Raw genomic sequence first — 26960 nt, 5'->3', positions numbered from 1 at the left:
AATTTAAGCCAAGTTTATGCAACCTGTCCTCATAATTTAACCCTATAAGCCCGAGAACCATTCTGATGAATCTACACTGTACCCTCTAGAAGGCCAGTGTATCTCTCATGAGGTGCAGAACTGAATGCTATACTCCAGATGGGGTCTAACCAAGCGCTGTACAACTGTAGCATCACTTGCTCACTTTTGAATTTCAACCCCATCGAGATAAAGGCCAACACATTCCATGAAGTGTTTTGATTACTTTTTGTACATGCGCACTAGCTTTAAATGATTTGGGTACACGGACGCCTAAATCTCTAAGCTCCTCCACAGCGCCTCGCCTTTCACCATTATCTGGTCATTATCACATTTCAGTTTTGGGAGCTTGTTGTGTGCAAATTGGCTGGCACGTTTGCTACATTACAACAGTGTCGAGACGCCAAAAGTACTTAATTGGCTGTAAAGCGCTTTGAGGTGTCCGGTGGTCGTGAAAGGCGCTATACAAATCCAAGTCTTTCTTTAAAAAAAATTCTGATTTGTCTCAGATGGAAAATGGATGACTTCACACTACCCCACATTGAACTACCCACATCAGTTTTCCCCAGTTTTGGCTATTCACTTAGTCTGTCTATGTCCCTTTGTAACAAACTACTCCCATCTACACAACTTACTGTGCCTCCTAACTTAGTGTCATCAGCAAACTTGGATGCACAGCTCTCTACTCTTTCATCTAAGTCATTGATATATTTGGTGAAAAGCTGAGGCCTCAGTACGGATCCCTGGGGAATACCACTCGTCACATCCTGGCATTTTCCAACCCATGTAATAGATTCCTTCCAATTCCATGTGCTCTCATTTTTGCTATTAATCCCTTATGCAGAACTATATCAAATGCCTTCTGGAAGTCCATATAGACAACGTCCATAGACACTCCCCTATCCACCATACTTAGAGGCCTCCTCAAAAAATTCAACTAGATTAGTCAGACATGACCTACTCTTCATAAATCCATGTCGACTCCCTCTAATCAATTGATACCTGCCCAAGTGTTCAGTCATCTATCTGATGACAGATTCCAGTAACTTCCCCATAACTGGTGTTTAATCAATTACTTTGTCAGTTTAACAGCACTAAAACCAGCAGAGGCACACTCAGTGAAAAACAGTGTAGAATGAGATGCATTTTATTAGCACAGTTTCATAGTGTCGGCAGTACAACATAAGGTATGTATTTTGTTATTAATTCTGTTCCCCTGAAGAAAATACCATAATGAAAGCGAACACTCGCATTCCCCATGTAATCTCGCCTCACTCCACTCTATGCTAGCAGCTAATGGTACAAGACAAACATTGAGACCATCAATCCTCATTTTAAAGCCAGCGCATACAAAGGCAACCTTTACTGTATATCATGACATCGTGCAATGCACAGGCTTGCTCCACACTAATGGGGCAGCATGCTGCACAATAATTCATTTTAACACTGTCACACCCTATGCTTATTATGAAGCTCTCAGTAAAATACTGTTGCATACTCTACTCTCATTATAAGGTTCCCAGTTATAACTCTACATCCCATCCTCATTATCAGCCTTTCAGTTAGAACAGTCTCTCATTCTGAGGCTTAAGCTCTCTGTTGTAACTCTCTTCTAAATATAATGCTACTGGGCTGCTACAGGTTCTAAATTCCTTTTAATCTCCACACCCTGCTGGCCCCTCCCCTAGTTACAATAACAAAATGTTTGGCTGTTAATAACCATTTATAATTACGTAAATATACTTAAAAGTCACACTGTATGGAAGTGTAGTAGGTCCCCAACAATGCATCACTTTGTTTACCCACCTTTCTCAGCACCAGTGCTTTGTATAAGTTAGCCATCTTGGTGATTTTGAAAGCTTCATATTCCATCTCTACAGCACATGAATGAGGGTCAGCCCTATTAGTGAGAGAGGAGATGGACATCAGGATATGGATCAGCTATGTTAATCCAAATACTTGAGCCCGTGCACGAACATTGCTTGCATATTGTGCCAAAGACCTCATTGAAATAAGGATCCAATGTCTTAGGAAGACAACAACTTGTATTGATATGGTGCGTTTAATATGGTAAAACATCCCAAGGCGCTTCACAGGAGTATTATAAAACAAAAAATTTGACACCGAGCCGCATAAGGAGAAATCAGGGCAGGCGACCTTGGTCAAAGAGGTAGGTTTTAAGGAGGGTCTTTAAAGGACAAAAGAGAGGTAGAGGCGGAGATGTTTAGGCAGGGAATTCCAGAGCTTAGGGCCTAGGCAACAGAAGGCACGACCACCAATGGTTGAACAATTACAATCAGGGATGCTCAAGAGGCAAGAATTAGAGGAGCGACAGGTTATAGTGCAAACTTAATAAAAGTATAAAGGCATTTAGGCAAGAACAGAGTTTTGTGTTCTTTTGTCCCACCACTGGTGGCCGTGCCTTCAGCTGTCTAGGCCCCAAGCTTTGGAATTCCCTAGCCAAACTTCTCCACCACTCTCTCCTCCTTTAAGACGCCCCTTAAAACCTAACTCCTTAACCAAGATTTTGGTCACCCATCCTAATATCTCCCTCTTTGCCCTGGTATCAGTTTTTGTTCAATTACGTTCTTATGCTGTGTCTTGGGATGTTTTACTAAGTTAAAGGAGCTATATAAATGCAAGTTGTTGTTTAGAATATCCATGTGTGCACTTGGCTGCTGCATACTTTACCTACCACTCAGGTTTTACGACTCCCTGCTGTTTATTCTTGGTCAGTGCCTCCTCCAACATGTGAAGACAATGTTCTCGTGCCTGATGCAGCAGACAGCATTGGTAATCACCGCAGAGAAAGGAGAAAGGCAAAACAGTTAGTACACTTGGCATCCAGTGCCACCAACATAAATGTACACTTTTGCACAATCAACTCCTAAAAAAATGTAGTGCACCTTGATCTGTGCCCATCTGGTAAAAAAAATACATCCTTCAGTGTATAAACTTCCAGTATTTTACCCACTTTTACTTTTTTTGAATCTATTGGGTACATTTTACCTCTCGGCCTGATACGATGATACTGGGAGTTCTCCCGGTGTCTGGCCAATATTTATCCCTTCTCCAACACCACTAAAAAACAATTATCTGGTCATGTTTCATTGCTGTTTGTGGGACCTTGCTGTCTCCAAAATGGTTACTGCGTTTCCCTACATTACAACAGTGACTGCAAAGCACTCCAAGATGTCCTGAGGTGGTGTAAGGCTCTATATAAATGCAAGTCCTTTCCTGTGGGCAACCCTCCCACCCAGGTAAAGAAAACAACCAACCCAACCAATCACATTAACCGTTGAACACTTGTAACTTCAACTAAAAAAAGTAACTTTATAGCAGAGACCCTGGGTTCAAATGCAAGCCAATATTATGGGATGAAAAGTCTCCTCTGCTGGCTGTACAAGAAAAGGTTGGGCAGTTTCAATCCGGTTGCCAGCACACACAGCCCCTAGTTTGGCACGAATTAACATTAAACTATCAATTTCACCGAGAGGAAACAGGATGGTTGGTGCAGAAAACGGAAAAAACTCTTACCGGTGCAGTTGGAGGTGCTCTCAAGTTAAAGCTGAGGCAGATTGTTGTGGCAGAGTAGAGGGAACTTTACTCTACAGCTAGCTGATGCAGGAGTACTTGATACAGACACTAGTATTTTAAAAATTCATTCACAGGATATGGGCATTGCTGGCATTTATTGCCCATCCCTAGTTTCCATTCAGAAGGTAGTGGTGGTGGACCTTAATCTTGGAGCTTTTGGTCAGCCCTCATAATATCTCTCCTTTAGCTCGGCGTCCATTTATTTCCGATTACACCTCTAATGAACCTTGGGATGCTTTTCTACATTAAAGGCAGTATATAAACATAAGTTGTTTAATGAAATTAAAACTCATTTCATTCCTCATCCTTTCTCAGGACCTCAAAATTACAGAACCCCTTACCTCCCTTTCTCTTCCTCCTATAGGCTTTTAAAACCCAAGCCTCGAGTCACCTAATAACCAGGTGACTTACCGCAGCTTCTTTCCTACTCTCCAATTGTGATGGGGCCTTACCCTATGGGGCCATAGCCTTTCAGCTAAGATTCTCAATAAAATAAATCCTGGGGAGATGCTGAGCTGGGTACTTGACCAAGAAATCTTCTGAGGAAGGCTTTACATCAGTCCTGATGCAGGAGTTGGCCCTTTTCATTTTGCTCAGTTTTCTCACCCCCTTTTCACCTGAAAGCAAATTCTTTCGGGGTGTGATTCTACAGCTGTTGCCCTGCAGGACCTCCCCCAAGCATCTAGTCTCTATGTGTGACACAGAAAGTAATTGTAAGAGCGGAGGACATCAAAGGCAAGCTGGATCCTATCCCTACCCACTCGCACAGGGGTGACTGGACAATGAGGAGAAGCACAAGCCCTGGCTGATTGCCCCCTTCCCAGCTTAAGGCCACCTGGGTGAAATCAGCCAACTCAGCATAGAAACTTTGCCATATCAAATAACGAAAACCCTGAGGTAGTACTCTTCCAAGTACTCATTCCTTGCCATAGAGCAACATGTGATAGTGATCAGGAGTGGATTGGTTACCCTTCATCGCACAAGGGCTTTCAAGTCAATTGGAGCAACTATATTGCCAGCATGGCTGAAATCAGTTATCTCATCACCTGCCACAGATAAAAACCTGGGACCATCTGGTCTGCACAGCTCAGTTGCACACTGCCTTTACCAACTGAGCCCTCGTGGATTTACCCATCACCCTCATTGCTGTTCTTTCTGCTGGTGACTTTGTAATCAGATTTGAATTACACGGTGATAAGCAAGTAGCAAAAGTTGGATGGAAAAACTTCTGGTCAACAATGCTTAGCCATTCTTGCCAGTCTGTACATTCAGCGTTCTGCAAAGATCAGATAACCTTTGCAGTGCTGCTATGACAAATAACTAGTGAGAAAATCTTTTTACAAATTACTGCTTGTTGTAGATCAACATGTAATAGTGAGCAAAACTGACAGACCAGTGTGTGGAGGTAACGCCTAGTAAGGAATGATTAGGCAAGATCACTTGGCTACCATCCAAAGAGTCTCCAGCTTTCTGACTGCAAATGTGCGCTTAGTATGACAAAAGGTTTTAATCCAGTACCCAACAGTCCCTGGCTGTAGAACTAGGGGGCATAATCTCAGGATAAGGGATAGGCCATTGAACACAGAGATTGAGGAGGAATTTCTTCTGAGGGTGGTGAATCTTCGGAATTCTCTGCCCCAGAGGGCTGTGGATGCTGAGTCTCTGAATATACTCAAGGCTGAGATAGATAGATTTTTGGAGTCTAGGAAAATCAAGGGATATGGAGATCTGGCAGGAAAGTGGAGTTGAGGTCGATGATTAGCCATGATCTTATTGAATGGCAGAGCAGGCTCAAGTCCTACTCCTGCTCCTATTTCTTATTTTCTTATGGTCTTATGTAGTCCATACTACACTGTACAATGGACATCGCTTGCCGGTTTAAACAGTTGATAAGTATTTTCTCACTGTACTTCCCTCCATATATACAGTGGTACAAAAAATAATTCAATATAGATTGAACTCTCTGGTCTAGGACACTCTGGTCCCGGAACATCCGTGGTTTGACATTAGTTTGCAGAACTGTTGTTTTGTGTGAGTGGCAAAGTACAGGAAATACATGAGGCAAGTCAAGCTGCAAGACTGGTTGAACAAGATAGCCCAGGAGAGCGGTGAGCAGCACTCTACAGGTACCGATAAGCCTAGGCTAGGCTTATGCTTATGTAGGGTTGGTACAGTCAAACCTCCCGCGGTTTGGAAAATTCTCCGGTTCGGCACCAGTCAGGTCCAGAACCACAGAGGTCCAACCTGTATATTATTCATTAATGTCTAGTATTTCATATACTACTTCAATCTTCTATTATTTACCCCTTAGGAGGCTATTTACTGTAATTCTACTCCTTACCTTGACAGAGAGCTTGGGCATTTTCATGTTGGCTGCATCTCGGAGGGAGCAGTCAGGATCTTAACAGGAAAAATAGCAGAGCATTAACTTTCACAATCACCTCGCCCTCCAGCTGACAGAGCAGTGAGCTCTCGACATCACAACCATAGATTTGGATATTTATAGTATAGTATAATATAGTACAGCGGCAGGTCAGGGCCATAAAAGGAGCAGCGAGCGGCGATCATGGGCAGGGTAGCGGTGTACCACTGCGAGCTGGTGCAGGAGGGCGACGGCAGCGAAGAGGAACGTCATCAAGATCCAGGTCGGTGATTGGAGCGTGGGCAGGTACAGCAGGAGCAGCAAGAGATTGTAGAGGGATGTGATCGGGGCCCAGGAGAGCCGTGAGTTCGGGGCAAGAGGCGAAGGCCCAGGGGCAGCATGGACCAGCCCACACTGCGATATGTGTGCACACTAGGTCCGTGCAGCAGAGCTGGTCTCCTGTCGTCTTGGTTAACCCTTGCTACTGGACCAAGACCTAGCTCTGTCAAGCCCGTGTGGTGGCTGGTGTGCAATGGTCACCACACGTTAAAAAAATCCATGCACAGGCATCTTCCACCTTTCAACATGTAGTTCGTGACCTGGAATATTAGGTCCTTCATTGAAACACCTGTGAACTCATCCTTTTTTTGGCGTGGAAGCAAATCATCCTCGTTTCGAGGGACTGCCTATGATGAGTATAGGAGGAAGATATTCAGCCCATCGTGCCTGTGCCAGCTCTCTGAAAGAGCTATCAATTTAGTCTCCTTCTCCTGACCCATCAATTTTCCTGTCACATTTGAGATCTTTTCCCATTTTCCACAGAAAAGAGTTACTTTAAATATTGCTTTAAAGAATATTTAAAGTAAATAGTGTATCCATGTAAATAAGGCTGACAGGTCTTCCTTTCCTGGCTGTGAGCAGCGAGAGATAAAATACAGAAACAGACACACACAGGAAAGGCTTTTGAAACAGGAAAGTTGCAAAAGTAGTTAGGTTGAGAAAGCAGAGAGCGCTTTCACAGAGCCTGGGAGCTTACAGATGTTCAAGGTCAGTTAGAAGTCATATTGTTTATCAAGCAAGACTAATATGGGAAAGCATAACACATTCTTTATTGTGCCTTTTTCACTTCTGATTTCTACCAGTTTTACCAGTACTACCTCCTTATCTGTAGCTATCCTATCTAAGTGTGCAGTTTCCTTCTCTTTGCACTATTTAATCCCATTACCATACTCTGCTGTGCAAACTCATTTATGTCTCTGCCATTCCTTTAATCCCCACAAGACTCCCTTTTCCATCCCTAACCAATCATACCCTTTTCCTTAACTCAGATTCTTTGTTTGCCTTGTTTTTACCCCAAGCATCTTCTATTTGAACATTTCCCATTCTTTGTCCCGTTTTTCTTCCCAATTAATCTGCGCTAGTTTCCTTTTTATCTCACTGAAATTACCTTTTTTCCAGTTATGTACTTGTATCTTTGACCATTTACCCTCTCAAATGTTTAGATTATATTGCTGCTGTTTTCTAGATGTTGAGGTATCAAAGGTTAAAGTAGATTAACAGTTAACATACACATGGTCAATGTGATTTCCTGGACTGGTTTTGGTCGCCTGCTGGGGTCAGAGAGGGATTTTCCAGTTTCCCCCCCTCCCCTTATTAGACCTGGCTTTTTTCATTATCTTTTTGCCTCTCCCAGATTACATGGTTGTTGCAGGGGGGAGGCATGAGGGATTGGAGGGGGATGTGGAAGTACATAGTTATGATGTTTGGAGCATCATGAATGTGAGGCACGCTTGATAGACGAGCTGGTCTTTTCACTGCCGTCATTTTTGTATGATCGTATTGCTGCAGAATGGAATATTGTCACACTGATGCATTAGGTGTGCTCTCTGACGGAGATGCTGTACCTAAGGTACTTGATGGGGCAGTGTAGAGTGAGCTTTATTCTGTATCTAACTCATACTATACCGGACACGAAACCACTTGATGGGGCAGTGTAGAGTGAGCTTTATTCTGTATCTAACTCATACTATACCGGACATGAAACACTTGATGGGACAGTGTGGAGTGAGCTTTACTCTGCAGCTAACCACTGCTAAGGGGGCAATGTGGGGTGAACTTTACTATGCATTACGAAGCCTTAGAGGGGCTGCGTAAGAGATTTACTAGAATGGTTCCAGGGATGCAGGACTTCAGTTTCATGGAGAGACTGGAGAAGCTGGAGTTAATCTCCTACAGCAGAGAAAGTCAAGGGGAGATTTAATAGAGATGTCCAAAATCATGAAGGGTTTTGATAGAGTAAATAAGAAACTGTTTCCAGTGGCAGAAGAGTCTGTAACCAGAGGACACAGATTTGAGGTAATTGGCAAAAGAACCAGAGGGGACATGAGGAAAAAATATTTATGCAGCATGATGTGATCTGGAATGCGACGACTGAAAGGATGATGGAAGCAAATTCAGTAATAACTTTCAAAGGGAACTGGATAAATACTCGAGGGGAAAAATTTGCAGGGCTATGGGAAAGAGCAGGGGAGAGGGACTAATTAGAAAGCTCTTTCAAAGAGCCAGCACAGGCACGATGGGCCAAATGCCCACCTTCTGAGCTGTATCATTCTGTGAATTTAACCTGTGCCGAGAATGTTTTGATACTGACCCTGGATCAAAATGTGGATCAATAAGAGCATAAGAACATAAGAAATAGGAGCATGAGTAGGCCATTTGGCCCCTCAAGCCTGCTCCGCCATTCAATAAGATCATGGCTGACCTGATCATGGACTCAGCTCCACTTCCCTGCCCGCTCCCCATAACCTCTTACTCCCTTATCGTTCAAAAATCTGTTCATCTCCATCTTAAATATATTCGATGACCCAGCCTCCATAGCTCTCTGGGGCAGAGAATTCCAAAGAGTTACAACCCATCAATCAATATTCCATTCTACAGCAATGATACCTGAACACATGGTTGATTAAGGCGAATAGCATAGATGCATTTAAGGGGAAGCTAGATAAGTCTATGAGGAAAAATGAATAGAAGGGTATGCAGATAGAGTTAGATGAAGTAGGGTGGGAGGAGGCTCGTGTAGAGCATAAACACCAGCATGGACCAGTTGGGCCAAATGGTCTCAAAATTGAACTCAGAAGAGTTTTGCATTCAGGAATTCTTTTCCCTGGTCACATGATATCAGAGAATAGAATATTAGCTTCCACACAGGTAGCTTCATGTGACAGTGCCTAGCTGCAGTCCTTGTACTGGCAGCATCACAATACTGAGGGTGAGACCCACAAACATGGTGAGCAAGGCTCCAGAATTTCTTTCACATTGAAAACATGAAACACATCAGTGTAAAAAGATAAGAATTCAGAGCAGGAGTAGGCCATACAGCCCCTCAAGCCTTCTCCGCCATTCAATGAGATCATGGCTGATATTCTACCTCAACTCCACTTTCCTGCACTATCCCCATATCCCTTGATTCCCTTAATATGCAAACATCTAGCGATCTCTGTCTTGAATATATTCGACAACTGAGCCTCCACAGCCCTCTGGGGTAGAGAATTCCAAAGATTCACCACCCTCTGAGTGAAGAAATTTCTCCTCATCTCAGTCTCAAATGGCTGACCATGCATGGGTAACTTGCATGTAAATGTTAAACATAACTCTCATACTCACCTGGTGGTATAAAGCTATCCTTTACAGGCTCTCCATTCTATGGGAAATAGAGAGAATGACATTAGGAGACACCTTGCACAGGAGCACAGAAACTAGAGAATCTGACTGCACCACTTGCCACCCGTTCTCTCCCCTTTCAGATTTGCCACTGTGACCGTACCCTTTTCAGCCAAGGGGTTGAGACACAAGTTCGTGATGGAGACATTCAGTGACTGGGTGTTGCGTTTCTGGTTATAAACCACCCCAGCCACAGAGCCCAGACAAACACTGCTGCAGTTTGTTCAAAGGAGAACAGCAGAGTCTAATCCTTACCCAATCCCGTGTAAAACCAACTGAACGCTTTGTTACAAAGAGCCACCCAATTGGTGAAAGTGCTCACCTGATCTTAAATCAGTTCACTCTTGCATCAACCTTACCTTCCGCAACTTCATCTGCTTCTGAAAAAATACATTCCATTCCTTCTTTCTGAACTCACTGTCATCTGAGTCACTGTCACCATCTTCATTATCATATCTGAAAGAGAGTAGATTCAGCTAAAAACAGGACAGATTGAGCTGGTCAAATATCAAACCATCCAGTCTCATCAATTTGTGATAGGCCATTTCACACAATGTTACTGTTTGCGTCAGCCCACAGCCTATCTGTAAACCCATGCTGGTGTGTTCTGCCAAAATTGGTGAAAAAGATATGCAGAATTATTTGGTACTGTGAAACTCTGTCTTTTCTTTCTCCTGTAATCTTCAGGCTTTTAAAACCCAAGCTTGGTGTCACCTGATCATTTCTTCCTGATTTACGTTGGTGTCTCTTTTCCACCTTGTTGTCAGTCTCAGCTGTGGCTCATTGGGCAGCCCTGTCGCCTGAGTCAGAAGGTTGTGAGTTCAAGTCCCACTCCAGGGACTTGAGCACAAGCATCTGCACTGTCAGTCCAGTGCAGTACTGAGGGAGCGCTGCACTGTCAGAGGTGTCGTCTTTCAGATGAGATGTTAAACTGATGTCTGCTCTCTCAGGTGGACATAAAATATCCCATGGCACTATTTCGAAGAAGAGTAGGCGTTATCCCCGGTGTCCTGACCAATATTTATCTCTCTATCAACACAAGAAAAACAGATTATCTAATCATTATCAGATTGCTGTTTGTGGGAGCTGGCTGTGCACATATTGGCTGCTGCATTTCTCTCATTACAACAATGACTATGCTTCAAAAGTAAAACGCTTTGGGATATCCAATGGTTGTGAAAATCATTATATAAATGCAAGTATTTATTTTCCTTCTATCCTGCGCTGGAACGTTGGTCTTTCACCAAGGTGTTGCCAAGGAAAAGAAAAGCTTGCGTCACACCGAGACCCACGCAGCTCAGACAAGCTGTACATTAGGATGGCGAGATACAGCTTGCTTCATCGTCTGTATATCTGGGACGTAACAATTTCATCATCAACCTATACCATCACTTCGAAACAATTAACCACTGCACTTCCACTGCTGAATTGAATGAGAAACACCAGGCATCCATTGCTTTTGTTCCTTTAACCCAAAAGCCAGTTAGCACATTTCATGTGGTAGAGCTGCCTCTGAGCAGCACACCGACTTGGCTCCACACAATTACTTTGTTAAATACCAGCATTTAAATAGCCACGTACCACTGCCCCAGAATTTTGAACACTTAGAACTGTTTCTTCCACCAGCCTGAGCATTAACAGTACTGTTTAGCATGTTTAGCATTGTAACTCTGAGCTTGCTCACTATATTGGTGAGCGGGGCGTGCGGCAGTGAATGTGATGCCGATTGGTTACCATGCCAACTGTTAACTATGTATGATCCACTGACCAGCACATTGAGCATACCAACAGATACGTTATAATGTTAAACTAACTTTAAATAGTATTTTTACGTGTTCAGGCTGTGGATTTCATAAGCTGTTGAGCAGAATGCATGTTAATGTAACTCCCCTCGGTTTCTATACATCCAACACCATACTCTCCTACTTGCCCAAATATCGAATACGTTGTAAATGTTCAAGCTGCAAATTTTTGGAACTCACTGAACAGGCACCTGGCTCAAAATATTCCTGTTTATAATAATCAGATGTAATGTGCAGGTGGCCATGTTACTGAATGTACAGTCACCAGCTGGCTTTATATTCCACAACTTGTTTCCAGCCCACAGGCTTGTTAAATCTGCAATTTAATTCCTCGCACTTGTTAGGAGGTGGCATTTATTCTCCAGTCGTGACCATCAGCTCTCAAAGGGAATGTTTTTCTGTCAACTAAGTGTAAAGCCAAGTTACACAGCCAGAATTGGGCAGAATTTCTCTTTGATCCATTGATTTGAAACCCAAAGCAAAAATTGGGTTTCGCAATAAATCAAAACCAATTGTGTCTGAGTTTGGTCATGCAGCTCCACAGTGTAATCAGTCAGAACGAGCACTTTCAGCAGATGGCTCTCCCAAATGAGCCTCGCAACATCTCAAACTCCTTACGAGTTACCCCACCTCTTTTCCTAAAATGTTCAATCCATAGGTCAGCAACACATACACCACCAGTACATCACTTGCAAATGTTGATGGTGAATCTTAGCATAATGAACCTACCTTTCAAAGCCATAGCCCTTCCTTCCCCCCGCATACAGATCAGGGATGTACCCAAATGGCCCCTGGGCTATTGGCTTTTCGACAGATGCCTGGGCCTTGCTGATGTCAAGTCTCTGAAGGGAATCCAGCTGTTTCATCACAATCTCCGGGTTCTTGCAGTGATCGCACGCCCGATTACAGCTTGGCACCTCATCTCCAAAATGCTTGGCAATGGCTGCATGTCGACACCTGATACAAAATGACAGAGTCAGACCCTGCAGCTTCAAAACCAGGGCCACACAGCACCCTGTAGCATGATACTGTGATGACAAAGCCATAGCCCGACTGACAAACACTGACATTTACCCCATGTTCACAGCAACCAACATGGAGGACATACACGATGTAGTTTTTTTCCAAATACGTTTTTGGTTGAAAATGTAAATCATTCTGCTGATGCCCCAGGTTATGCAATGACTGTTGCAATGTTTCCCCCAGTGGTGCAAAAACAAAACCCAGTAACAGCCCTTCCTCCGATTCTCCCCCACCCTGCAGAAGTCTCCTACAAAAGCATGACTCAGACTTGTAATGCACCGAGGCTGACACTCGGGTTCACTGGATTACCCAATGCACAGAGAGCCAGTCACCCGAACCAGATATCGCACACGTCAGTTATCTGGCATGCAAGCTACAAGAGTCACAGGGCAAGACCCTGCTATGCATTGTATAATAGGGAAATAAAGCATTGAAATAATAAAGCATTTAGACCATCAACAATCCACTCTAGCAGGGACTCTACCCCAAACTATTTAATCTGTTGGTTTTGCAGACTTTTTTCCTTTAACCTTTCTCAAGCAAATCTCCAGAAACCTATCTAATCTCATAACCTGCATGACATATCCACATTTACTTTCCTTGGCATAATATTCCTGTGACATGTGTTCAAACCTCACTCCCACTCCTAACCAGATATTCATCCAGCTTTGCATTGAGGTTTATTAACACAGTGTTAGTTACTAAGTTGATTCCGGGGATGAGGGGGTTGACTTATGAGGAAAGGTTGAGTAGGTTGGGCCTCTACTCATTGGAATTCAGACGAATGAGAGGTGATCTTATCGAGACGTATAAGATTATGAGGGGGCTTGACAGGGTGGATGCAGAGAGGATGTTTCCACTGATGGGGGAAACTCAAACTAGAAGGCATGATCTTAGAATAAGGGGCCGCCCATTTAAAACAGACAAGGAGAAATTTCTTCTCTCAGAGGGTTGTGAATCTGTGGAATTCACTGCCTCAGAGCTATGAAAGCTGGGACATTGAATAAATTTAAGACAGAAATAGTCAGTTTCTTAATTGATAAGGGGGATAAGGGGTTATGGGGAGCGGGCAGGGAAGTGAAGCGGAGTCCATGATCAGATCAGCCATGATCTTGTTGAATGGCGGAGCAAGCTCGAGGGGTTGTATTGCCTACTCCTGTTCCTATTTCTTATGTCCTTATTTACAAGAGGTTCTTTTCCATATTACCACGAGCCACAGGAATTGACGAAAATATACTAGGCTCAAACATGGATGCAGGAGATTACCACACAGATATACCAGGCTGAAAAACAGGTACAAGAGATTACTGACCAGATATACCAGACTCAGAGATACAGGAGATTAACAACTTGCATTTATAAAGCACCTTTAGCGTAGCAGAATTTCCCAATGCGCTTCACAAGAGCGTTATTAATCAACATTTGACACCCGAGCCAGGGAAGTAGATATCAGAGCAGATGACCAAAAGTTTTGTCAAAGAGGTAGGTTTTAAGAAGCATTTTAAAGTAGGAGAGGGGCGGAGAGGTTCAGGGAGGGAATTCCAGAGCTTAGTGCCTCGGCAGCTGAAAGCACTACCAATATGGTGGAGCAATTAAAATTGGGGATATGCCAAAGGCCAGAATTGGAGGAGTGCAGAAATCTCAAAGGCTTGTGGAGGGCTGTAGGATATGAGAGAGAGGGAGGGGCAAGGCCATGGAGGGATTTGAAAAAAAAGGATGAGAATTTAAAAATTGAGGCGTTGCCAGACAGGGAGCCAATGTAGGTCAGCGAGCACAGGGTTGATTTGGTGAACTGGATTTGGTGCGAGTTAAGATGCGAGCAACAGAGTTTGGATGAGCACAAGTTTATGTAGGGTAGATGATGAGAGGCTGGTCAGGAGTGCGTTGGAATAGTGAGGTCTAGTAAAGACCTGAATGAGGGTTTCAGCAGCAGATGAGCTGAAGCAGGGTTGGAGTTGGGCAATGTTACGTGGTGGAAATAGGCGGTCTTGGCGATGGAGCGGATACATGATGCAAACGGCATGGAAATGTGGAAATCCAGCTGACTGGGAGAGCTATAAAATGCAACAAGGGGATAGAAAGGCAGTAATGAGAGGGAAAAAAGATTTTTTTAAACTTGCAAGGGATATTAAAGCTAACAGCAAAAGTTTTTATAAATAAATTAACAGAGTGGTAAAGTGAAATGTGAGCCCATTAAAGACAGATGCAGAATATAATGAACAATAAAGAAATGGCAGACTTGTTAAATTAATACTTGGTATCCATTCTCACAGTAGAGGAGGAGGAGAAAATATCAAATTTAAAGAGAACTGAAACAAATACATCAAGGAACTTAGTGCATTTAATACAAGTTAAACATGGTAATGGAAAAATGAAGGGACTTAAGGTAGACAAATCTCCAGGAGCTGATGGTTTCCACCCCAGGGAATTAGAGAAATAGGTGAGGAAATTGTAGGTGCGTTAGTCATAATTATCAAAATGTTCTCTAGATTTGGAAATTGTGCCATTGGATTGGAACATTTCAACTGTCACTCCATTATTTAGGAAGGAAAGGGAGGGAGATTCCATTTAACGACAGACCTGTCAGTATAATATCAGTTGTGGGCAAGTTACTGGAATCTATTATCAGGGACAGAATGACTGAGCACTTGGGACAAGTATGAACGAATCAAATACAGTCAGCATGGATTTGTGATGAGGAGGTCAGATCTGACTGATCTTGTTGAATTTTGGGAGGAGGTCACTAGTATGGTGGATAAGGGAGTATTCTATAGCTGTTGCCTAAGCAGACTACGAGAAGACATTTGACAAGGTTCCGCACAAGAGATTGTTAACAAAAAATAAAAGCACATGGAATTGGAGGTAACCTTGTGACATGGGTTGAAATTGGTTGGGAGGCAAGAGACAGAGAGTAGGGATAAAGCAAATATTTTCTATTGGTGGGACGCGACCAGTGGTGTTCCCTGGGGATCAGTTCTGGGGCCTTAGCTTTTCACCATACATATTAATGATTTGTATTACGGGAGAGAGAGCTGTATATCCAAGTTTGCAAGTGACACTAAGTTAGGAGACACAACAAGTTGTGTAGGTGTGAGGATGAAGTTATAAAGGGTCATAGACAGACTAAGTGAGGTGGAGTTCAATGCGGGGAAGTGCAAAGTCATCCACTTAGGATCCGAGAAAGACAAATAGAGTATTTTCTGAATAGAGAGAGATCAGGAACTGTGGACAGCAAAGGGACTTAGGCGTCACAAATCACAAAGCTAGTGTACAGGTACAAAAAGCTAATGGAATGTTGGCCTTTGTCTCAAGGGGGCTGGAATTCAAAGGGGAGGAAATGATGCTTCAGTTGTAGAACCTTGATCCAACCCCGTTTAGCGTACTGCAATTAAGCTTGGGCACCGCAACTCAGGAAGGATATACAGCCTTGCAAGAGGTGCAGTGCAGATTCACCAGAATAACACTGAGGCTGAAAGGGTTAAAATAGGCCAGGTTGCGTACACTTTTCTTGTATTCCCTTAAGTTTAGAAGGTTGATCTAATTAAGGTGTTTAAACGCAAAAGGAATTTGATAGGGTAGAGACAGAAACTATTTCCTCTGGTGGGGAATCCGGAACAAGGGGGCATACCTTAAAATTAGAGCTTGGCTGTCCAGGAGCAAAATTAAGAAGCAACTTTTTTCCAAACAAAGGGTAGTGGAATTTGAAATTCGCTCTGCCAGAAGGCTGCGGATGCTGGGCCAGTTGAAAGATTGAGATCGTTAAATTTTGTTGGGTAAGGGCATTAAGGGATATGGAGCAAAGGCAGGGTAAATAGAGTTAAGGTACAGATCAGCCATGATCTAATTGAGTAACAGAACAGACTCGAGGGGCTGAATGGCCTCCTCCTGTTCCTATGTCCCCATGTACTCATTCCAGGTGCAGTACCAGGAGTACGATCCAGTTAAGCCAGGTTCACATCCAACACTGGGGGCATGATCCTTCCAACTGGCTATGCTGTAATTGAGCTATAGGGAGCTAACTGTACAGCACCGGCTGAAGTCCAAGACAAATATTTTCTCTCTGTTAAAAATATTTAAGCAATTAATTCCAGTGCCACTTCCTCAGACCCTGAACACAGCAGAGAAACAGTTACTCATACTGCCTGTACAAGTGTAACTTTGGTGCTGTTGTGCTGGCTGCAATGAAATTCCCATTAATATTCGGACAAGTATTACTAGGTTGAACCAACGCATTCCTTTGCCGATGAGAGCTGGCTTTGTCCTTCACTTGGGGGCCGAGCTACAGTAAACACAGCTTCTATATTCTCTAACCAGAGCCCAACTGCACCTCAAAGAGCTCCCTCACAGAGCACTTCCTCAGTGTGAACATCAGCTGCCATTAATAGCTTGGACTGTAGTCCAGGCGAGGCATGTGCGAGCCACACAGTAGAAGAGAATGTGGCACTTCAGTGCAACAAGTCTGTGAGCGGACGATAAGGACACTTTGCTTATCTCACCAAGATTTACTGGACCTTGCTTACAAACTTGCAGCTTTTTCCAGAGAGTAAGGTAACTGACATTCTTAGTAACATATCGAAGATATAAAGATGCCAGGAATGTAGTTGAGAATTCAACTTAATCGTGAGTTTTTCCCCCCAAATGGAGGCAATAGAAGTAAACAGTGTGTAAAATACAAGCAATACTGCCGGAAAGTGACAGCAGGAAAGTTACAGGCCTGCGCGCTGCTCTGATGAAGCCCTGTTCAAACTGGGATCTCCAAGATCAGCAGGTTTCTGATTGATTTTTTATTTGGCATCCGACTAGCACCTTACTTCTCTGCCATATACTAATGAAAATAGCGCATGGTTTTCTTTTGGGAGGCCAGTACTGTCTTTCTGACATTAGGAGAGGGTGTCAATCTTTGCAGGGGGCCCCCCCCAGAGAAAAGTCTGAAAACAATTACTGTGGCCAGGAGCCAAGGATCTATTGACTGCCATAAAGACACCGATTAACCCTTTGAAGGACAGCAGTATTCTTTCTGCATTGCTGAGGTTTCCCTCTGAATTCTAAGTCTGCTCAGCAGATTTCTGTGGCTCTGTCAGTGGGCTGGTGCCAATTAGCATCTGCGCTGGCAACTGCTCAGGACAGTTAGCATCGAGAACATTAGCAAGGTGATGACGACGACAGTGGGAGAGGTTGCAATCATCCTTAATAATTTGCTTACTCTGAACCTGGAGGTGCGCCAGGCAAATACAGAACCTATAAAGAAAGATTTGCATTTATGTAACACCTTTCACTAGCTTAAGACATCCCAAAGCGTTTTACAACCAATGAAGTACTTTGGAAGTGTAATCGGTGTTTTAGTGCAGGAACCACGCAGTCAATTTGTGCACAAGATCCCAAAAATGGCAATGAGAATCTGTTTGTGATGTTGGTTTGGGGATAAAATTTGGCCAGGACACTGGGGAGAACTCCTGTTCTTCTTCTTCGAACAGTGCCATGGGATCTTTTATGTCCTCGAGACGGCAGACGGGGCCTCGGTTTAACGTCTCTTCCGAAAGAGGCGTCCGATAGTACAGCACTCCTCAGTACTGCATTGAAGTGTCGGCCTGGATTACGTGCTCAAGTCTCTGGAGTGGGACTTGAACTCACGACCTTCTAACTCAGAGGCAAGAGTGCTACCCACTGAGCCACAGCTGACACTGTGTTCAGAGTAAAACACACACAGGAAAAAGAGCAAATGCTGGAAACACACAGCAGGACTATCTGTTCTAAAAACTCTCCAGTGGAAATGTTAACCCGCTTGCAGATTGAGCCTGAATCGCTTCAGCCTGTACTTACCCCACGGAACTGATTTCTTCCTATCTCAACTATTTTTTTCTCCTTGTCCAGTCTCTTCCAATACCCACCACCGCTTTAACAGTTTCCCGGCCCCAACCGTCTCCTTTTCACCATCCCCTTTTCACCATCCCCTCTACACTTCCAGCCCTACCAGAATGGCCCGAGGGCGCTACACTTCTTCCTCGAGCATCCACCATCACCCTCCTCCGCCTGGCTCACATTGAACAACTTCTCCTTCAACTCCACTCACTTCCTCCAAATTAAAGGTGTTGCTATGGGAACTGCATGGGTCCTAGCTATGCCTGCCTTTTCGTGGGATATGGGTAACATTCTTTGTTTCAGTCCTACTCGAGTCCCCTCCCTCACCTCTTTTTCCAGTACATTGATGACTGTATTGGAGCGGTTTCCTGCTCTTGCCCTGAACTAGAAAATTTCATTCACTTTGCTTCCAATTTCCACCCTTCCTTCACCTTCATATGGTCCATCGCCGACTCTTCCCTTTCCTGACTTCTCTGTCTCCATTTCTGGGGTAACACTATGGACAAACATTCACGATAGGCCCACTGACTCCCACAGCTACCTGGACTGCACGTCCACCTACCCCACATCCTGCAAGGACTCTATTCCAATCTCCCAGTTTCTCCGTCTCCATCGCCATGATGCCACCTTCCACGCTAGTGTTTCCGATATGTCTTCCTTTTTCCTCAACTGAGGATTCCCCTCTACCATGGTTGACATGGCCTTTGATCGTGTCCGTTCTATTTCCCGCACTTCGGCTCTCACCCCTTCCTCTCCCTCCAGAATCACGGTAGTGTTCCCCTTGTCCTCACCTTTCACCCACCAGCCTCCACGTTCAACGGATCATCCTCTGCCATTTCCGCCACCAAATACATCTTCCCCTCCCCTTTCAGTATTCTGAAGGGACCGCTCCCTTCCCGACACCCTGGTCCACTCCTCAAATCGCACTCAGCACCCCCTACCCTTCCCACGGCACCTTCCCGTGCAAGCGCAGGAGATGCAACACGTGCCCTTTTACCTCCTCCCTTCCCACTGTCCAGGACCTCAAACACTCCTTCCAGGTGAAACAGCAATTTACTTGTACTTCTTTCAATTTAGTATACTGTATTCGCTGCTCACGGAGACCAACTGCAGATTGGATGACCGCTTTGCAGAACACCTTTGTTCAGTCTGTAAGCGTTACCCCGAGCTTCCAGTCGGCGTTCACTTTAATTCTCCGTTCCACTCCCACTCTGATCGCTCTGCCTCCTACACTGTTCCGATGAAGCTCAACGCAAGCTCAAGGAACAAGCACCTCATCTCTCGTTTAGACACTTTACAGCCTTCTGCACTCAACATAGAGTTCAACAATTTCACACCATAACCCATTCCCCTATTTTTTCTGTATTTTTTCTCTTCCCCATGGCAGCTGTTGATGATTCTGTCATTTCCAGTTACACCCTATCTAGACTCATCTTTTGTTTCTTAATTTGTCCCATCACCATCTCCTTTTGCTCCACACCATCATCCCTTTTGTCTCTAATCTCTTCGGCCTTCCACTCTATCACAGACCTTCCCTTTAGTTCATTCCTCCCCACCTCGCTTTCCTACTTTAAACTTGCTTAAAAACCTGTTACATCACTAACTTTTTCCAGTTCTGACGAAGGGTCATTGACCTGAAACGTCAACTGTTTCTCTTTCCACAGATGCTGCCTGACCTGCTGAGTATTTCCAGCATTTACTGTTTTTATTTCAGATTCTGTTGGACTTGCTTTACCTTCCCAGCACTTTATTCTCATCGCCTCTGGGAATGCGAAGTCCAGAACTTCAACTGCCGTATACACTTTTCAAGCTCCTTCCCTGACTACCAACCAGAACCCTTTTAATATCAATACGTCAACCTACCATCAATGTGTATTGCAGATAATTATCCAGTGGCCCATTCAACACTTTCCGTGCAGGAGAATTTCCCTTTGATTCGCTCCTGCAGCTCTCTACCAGAATGTCTTCACAAACTACCTTGCAGGAGTTGGAGGCTTTCATCCACAAGCTAATCACCAAAATTCGAGAATGGCAGCAGAATGACATTCTCAAAGTTGTCTCCTTTATAATCATTATGATATTCATCGGTAAGTACCGATTTAAATTTTTGGGTAGAAATTATTATTATACTTCGATTCAAGAAGGAGGAAAAAGGTTAATCCAGAAAATTATACGTTAGTTATGCTTCGCGAAATTATGGGTAAACTTCTACAGGAAAAATTTGTAAGGATCAGCCTGTGTTTAATTTAATTGAAGTTGAGGAAATCACAGAACGTATAGGAATGTACTGGGTTTTTTCCCACCCCAACACCATCACCTCCAATGTTCACCAAGGATCCGTCCTTGGCCCCTTCTCTTCTTCATTTATATGCCATGAGCTGAGAGTCCATCTATACGCCGATGACATCCAGCCCTATCTCACCACCACCTCTTGGACCCCTTCCCCCACCGTGCTGCCAGACAGCATGTCAAATATTCACTCTTGGATGAGCCATAACTTCATCCAATCAACCTCCATACCCTTGCCACCGACTCCATCGCCCTCCGTGGTCACTACTACAGGCTGTCCCAGTCTGTTCTCACCCTCAATGTCCCGTTTGACCCCGAGCTCAGCTTCTGGCCTCATATTCCTCACCATCACAAAGACATCTCCATAGCATCACTCGCCTCTGCCCTTGCCTCAGCTCAGCTGCTGCTGAAACCCTCATCCATGCGTTGGTCAACTCCAAACTTGATTACTCCAATGTTTCTGTAGCCAGCCTCCCATCCTCCATAAACTTCAGCTCATCCAAAACTTTGCTTCCCATATCAAGTCCTGCTCACCCATTCATGTTGACCGACATTGGCATTTGATTTCCCCAATGCCTCATCCTTGTATTTAAATGTGCCCACAGCCTCATCTCTTCCCATCTCTAACATCGTCCAATCCTACAACCAATTGTTCAACTCTTCGATCCTCTAACTCGTCCCTTGTACAGTCCCCCCCTCCCTTCACCGCAACATTGACAGCAGTGCTTTTACCCACCTAGGTTCCATTCATGTAATTTCCTCTCTAAATCGCTCCATCTCCCTGGTTAAAAGACATCTCGTTGACCAAGCTCTTCCTAATCTCTCCTTTCGCTCAGTGTCTGTATTGTTTCTCTCACACCTCTGAAGCACCTTGGGATGCTTTTAAATGTTATATAAATGCAAGTTCATATCTATCCTTATGGCCTCTCTGACGGAGAGCAGTTAGACGCAGCTTAAATGCTGTGGGACCATACTCACCAGGAACTGGATTGAGATTCCCTAAACTCTCACTGCGGAGGACTCTCAGTCAAAACAATCCTTTACCCAGCTGTTTGGATAGACTGGAATTCATGTTGCAACAGAGGGGGGGTGAGGTGCGAGCGAACGAGGGGCAGCGAGCGAGGGAGGGGCGGCGGGCGAGGGGAGGGGTGCGAGCGAGGGAGAGAGAGAGAAAGAGAGAGAGAAAGAGAGCGAGCGAGCGCTTCACCCCTCCAGCAGGCATAGATTTTAGCCCTTCACAATAAATAAGGTTATCTGGATTGGTTGAGATGGGATTGGATTGGGATGGTCTCTTTCCATCTAGAGACAAAAAACACATCATAACAATCAGTATTCCCAGAGTGGCTTGTTGTTGGAATATCCGACCCCAATGGGAATGGAGCCAGCCAATTGTGAGTAGGTGACAGAATTCCTGAAAGCTATACACAATAGATATAAATGGGTATGATCTGATAGCCATTACAGAGACGTGGTTGCAAGGTGACCAAGGCTGGGAACTGAATATTCAGGGGGTATTTGACAATTTGGAAGGACAGGCTGAAAGGAAAAGGAGGTAGCTCTGTTAATAAAGGATGAGATCAGTGCAGTAGTGAGAAATGATATTGGCTTAGAAGATCAAGGTGTAGAATCAGTTTGGGTGGCGATATGGAATAATAAGGGGAAAAAGTCACTGGTGGATGTAGTCTATAGGCCCCCTAACAGTTGAACGGAATATAAACCAAGAAATAAGGGAGGCGTGTAAAAAAAAAAAAGGAACGGCAATAATCATGGGTGATTTTAATCTTCATATTGATTGGACAAATCAAATTGGCCAAGGTAGACTTGAGGAAGAGATCATAGAAACATAGAAAATAGGTGCAGGAGTAGGTCATTCGGCCCTTCAAACCTGCACCACCATTCAAGAAGATCATGGCTGATCATTCCCTCAGTACCCCTTTCCTGCTTTCTCTACATACCCCTTGATCCCTTTAGCCAGAAGGGCCATATCCAACTCCCTCTTGAATATATCTGACGAACTGGCATCAACAACACTCTGCGGTAGGGAATTCCACAGGTTAACAACTCTGAGTGAAGAAGTTTCTCCTCATCTCGGTCCTAAATGGCCTTCCCCTTATCCTTAGACTGTGACCCCTGATTTTGGATTCCCCCAACATCGGGAACATTCTTCCTGCATCTAACCTGTCCAGTCCCATCAGAATTTTATATGTTTTTAATGAGATCCCCTCTCATTCTTTTAAATTGCAGTGTATACAGGCCTAGTCTCTCCTCACATGTCAGTCCTGCCATCCCGGGAATCAGTCTGCACTCCCACAATAGCAAGAACGTCCTCCTTCAGATTAGGAGACTAAAACTAAACACAATATTCCAGGTGTGGCCTCACCAAGGCCCTGTACAACTGTAGCAACACCTCCCTGCCCCTGTACTCAAATCCCCTCGCTATGAAGGCCAACATGCCATTTGTTTTCTTAACCGCCTGCTGTACCTGCATGCCAACCTTCAATGACTGATGTACCATGACACCCAGGTCTCGTTGCACCTCCCCTTTTCCTAATCTGTCACCATTCAGATAATAATAGTCTGTATCTCTGTTTTTACCACCAAAGTGGATAACCTCACATTTATCCACATTATACTTCATCTGCCATGCATTTGCCCACTCACCTAACCTATCCAAGTCACTCTGCAGCCTCATAGCATCCTCCTCGCAGCTCACACTGCCACCCAACTTAGTGTCATCCGTAAATTTGGAGATACTACATTTAATCCCCTCGTCTAAATCATTAATGTACAATGTAAACAGCTGGGGCCCCAGCACAGAACCTTGCGGTACCCCACTAGTCACTGCCTGCCATTCTGAAAAGTACCCATTTACTTCTACTCTTTGCTTCCTGTCTGACAACCAGTTCTCAATCCATGTCAGCACACTACCCCCAATCCCATGTGCTTTAACTTTGCACATTAATCTCTTGTGTGGGACCTTGTCGAAAGCCTTCTGAAAGTCCAAATATACCACATCAACTGGTTCTCCCTTGTCCACTCTACTGGAAACATCCTCAAAAAATTCCAGAAGATTTGTCAAGCAAAACAGATAGTAAGAGTTTCTACAGGTATATAAAAAGGAAGAGAGTGGCTAAAGTAAATGTTGGTCCCCTGGAGGATGAGACCGGGGAATTAATAATGGGGAACATGGAAATGGCAGAGACTTCGAACAAATATTTTGTGTCAGTCTTCACGGTAGAAGACACTAAAAACATTCCAATAATGGATAATCAAGGGGCTATAGGGTGGGAGAAACTTAAAACAATCACCATCACTAAAGTAGTAGTGCTCAGTACAATAATGGGACTAAAGGTGGACAAGTACCCTGGACCAGATGGCTTGCATCCGAGGCTCTTAAAAGAAGTGGCTGCAGAGATAGTGGATGCATTGGTTGTAATCTACCAAAATTCCCTGGGGAGGTCCTAGCGGATTGGAAAACTGCAAATGTAATGCCCCTATTTAAAAAAAAAGAGGCAGACAGAAAGCAGGTAACTACAGACGAGTTAGCCTAACATCTGTCAAATGCTGGAGTCCATTATTAAGGAAGCAATAGCGGGCTATTTGGAAAAGCATAATTCAATTAAGCAGAATCTGCACGGTTTTATGAAAGAGAAATCACGTGAGATAAATTTGCTGGAGTTCTTTGAGGATGTAACAAGCAGGGTGGATAAGGGGGAACCAGTGGATGTGGTATATTTGGATTTCCAGAAAGCATTCGATAAGGTGCCACATAAAAGGTTACTGCACAAGATAAAAGCTCACTGCACAAGATAAAAGCTCACAGGGTTGGGGGTAATATATTGGCATGGATAGAGGATTGGCTAACTAACAGAAAACAGAGAGTCGGGATAAATGGGTCATTTTCCGATTGGCAAACAATGACTAGTGGGGTGCTGCAGGGATTGGCGCTGGGACCTTAACTATTTACAATCTATATTAATGACTTGGATGAAGGGTAATGTAGCCAAGTTTGCTGATAATACAAAGATGGGTGGGGAAAGCAAGTTGTGAGGAGGACACAAAACATCTGCAAAGGGATATGGACAGGCTAAGTGAGTGGGCAAAAATCTGGCAGATGAAGTATGTGGAAAATGTGAGGTTATCCACTTTGGGAGAAAAAATACAAAAGCAAATTATTTAAATGGAGAAAAATTACAAAATGCTGCAATACAGAGGGACCTTGTGCATGAAACACAGAAAGTTAGTACGCAGGTATAGCAAGTAATTAGGAAGGCAAATGGAATGTTGGCCTTTATTGCAAGGAGGATGGAGTATAAAAGCAGAGAGGTCCTGCTACAATTATACAGGGTATTGGTGAGGCCACACCTCGAGTACTGAGTACAGTTTTGGTCTCCTTATTTAAAGGAGGGATATATTTTCATTGGAGGCTGTTCAGAGAAGGTTCACTAGATTGTTTCTGGAGATCAATGAGGTTAACTTATGAAGAAAGGTTGAGCAGGTTGGGCCTGTACCCATTAGAGTTCAGAAGAATGAGAGGTGGTCTTATTGAAACATACAAGATAATGAGGGGGCTTGACAAGGTAGATGCAGAGAGGATGTTTCCACTCATGAGGGAATCTAGAACTAGGGGGTATAGTTCCAGAACAAGGGGCTGCCCATTTAAAACTGAGATGAGGAGGAATTTCTTCTCTGAGGGTTGTAAATCTGTGGAATTCTCTGCCCCAGAGAGCTGTGGAGGCTGGGTCATTGAATATATTTAAGGCAGATACAGATTTTTGAGCGATAAGGGAGTAAAGGGTTATGGGGAGCGGGCAGGGAAGTGGAGCGGAGTCCATGATCAGATCAGCCATGATCTTATTAAATGGCGGAACAGGCTCGAGGGGACAAATGGCCTACTCCTGCTCTTATTTCTATGTTCTTATAGAAAGGTCTTGTCAGGTAATAGACTGCAATATTAGTTCTCAGATTTGATGTTTAGTCAGGTACAATGCAACAAAGTCAAAGGCTAGGAACTCAAATCTGTTTAAGCCTTCGTACATCTGCAAGAAAGAAAAAGAACTTGCATTTATATAGCGCTTTTCTTAACCTCAGGACGTCCCAAAGTGCTTTACACCCAATGAAGTGTAGTCACTGTTATAATGTAGGAAAGTAAGGAACTGTGGTGCTGAAGTAAATAAAATATTTTAATGTCTCTCCAACCCAGGGAAAGATGAGCAAAGATAGGAGAAAGGGAGATGGAAAGATCACATGATAGACAGAGGCTAGTCAGACAGAGCATGGAAATGAGTGAGAGACATACACACACACATTGGTGAGTAAGTGAGTTCCTCACTCAGTGCGAGGGCAGAGTCTTCACTCAGCTTTGCTGAATTTATTCCTCAGGCTGTAGTCATCTTGGTGCAGGTCATTGATGAGGCACAAAATGATGAACACTTCAGTATCAAGGAGCCAACGTTAATCATTCAAGATGATCCAGCGCAGAAACATAGTCCACCTTTTGCCACTGAGCACTAGAAAAATAGCAGATTGTCTGGACCACGCCATGGGTCTGTTACAACAGACACATGGTCCTTTCAACCACATGAAACAAATGCTGCCCGTTGAACATCCCAGCGTCTGCTGGAGATGGGCCAACTGTGATGTCCATGACACCATGCTAGCTGTTAACATTCGGACATGATCGCATTTCATAACTTTTAATTTTTGGACTGGGCAAAGTTGACAGAATAGCCTGACTAACAGTAGACAATCTTCTCACTACATAGAAACATAGAAAATAGGTGCAGGAGCAGGCCATTCAGCCCTTCTAGCCTGCACCGCCATTCAATGAGTTCATGGCTGAACATGAAACTTCAGTACCCCCTTCCTGCTTTCTCGCCATAACCCTTGATCCCCCGAGTAGTAAGGACTTCATCTAACTCCCTTTTGAATATATTTAGTGAATTGGCCTCAACTACTTTCTGTGGTAGAGAATTCCACAGGTTCACCACTCTCTGGGTGAAGAAGTTTCTCCTCATCTCGGTCCTAAATGGCTTACCCCTTATCCTCAGACTGTGACCACTGGTTCTGGACTTCCCCAACATTGGGAACATTCTTCCTGCATCTAACCTGTCTAAACCCGTCAGAATTTTAAACGTTTCCATGAGGTCCCTTCTCATTCTTCTGAACTCCAGTGAATACAAGCCCAGTTGATCCAGTCTTTCTTGATAGGTCAGTCCCGCCATCCCGGGAATCAGTCTGGTGAATCTTCGCTGCACTCCCTCAATAGCAAGAATGTCCTTCCTCAAGTT

At 44.1% G+C, this 26960-nt stretch overlaps 1 protein-coding gene across 6 annotated transcripts in view; it reads right to left on the bottom strand.

Annotated features, from left to right (window-relative positions):
- recql5 (RecQ helicase-like 5) overlaps nucleotides 1–26960 on the bottom strand; it is a 120463-nt gene that overhangs the window by 22270 nt on the left and 71233 nt on the right. For 5 of the 6 annotated variants that reach the window (XR_011587294.1, XM_070857452.1, XM_070857453.1 and 2 more), the window contains 6 exons: nucleotides 12229–12456; nucleotides 10057–10153; nucleotides 9641–9677; nucleotides 5957–6015; nucleotides 2714–2790; nucleotides 1825–1918 (listed from right to left, as the gene is read on the bottom strand). Coding sequence is in view for 5 of the 6 variants with exons in the window: in XM_070857452.1 (XP_070713553.1) it covers nucleotides 1825–1918; nucleotides 2714–2790; nucleotides 5957–6015; nucleotides 9641–9677; nucleotides 10057–10153; nucleotides 12229–12456 (592 nt within the window). In the remaining variant the exon portion in view is untranslated. Of the gene's footprint in view, nucleotides 1–1824; nucleotides 1919–2713; nucleotides 2791–3557; nucleotides 3856–5956; nucleotides 6016–9640; nucleotides 9678–10056; nucleotides 10154–12228; nucleotides 12457–26960 lie in introns of those variants that run through there. The other variant, XM_070857456.1, reaches the window with a different exon arrangement.

This window comes from Pristiophorus japonicus, chromosome 16 (assembly GCF_044704955.1).
Source record: "Pristiophorus japonicus isolate sPriJap1 chromosome 16, sPriJap1.hap1, whole genome shotgun sequence".
NCBI lineage: Eukaryota > Metazoa > Chordata > Chondrichthyes > Pristiophoridae > Pristiophorus > Pristiophorus japonicus.
Note: the sequence above shows the minus strand (reverse complement) of the source record. Positions and strands in the feature narration are given on the sequence as shown.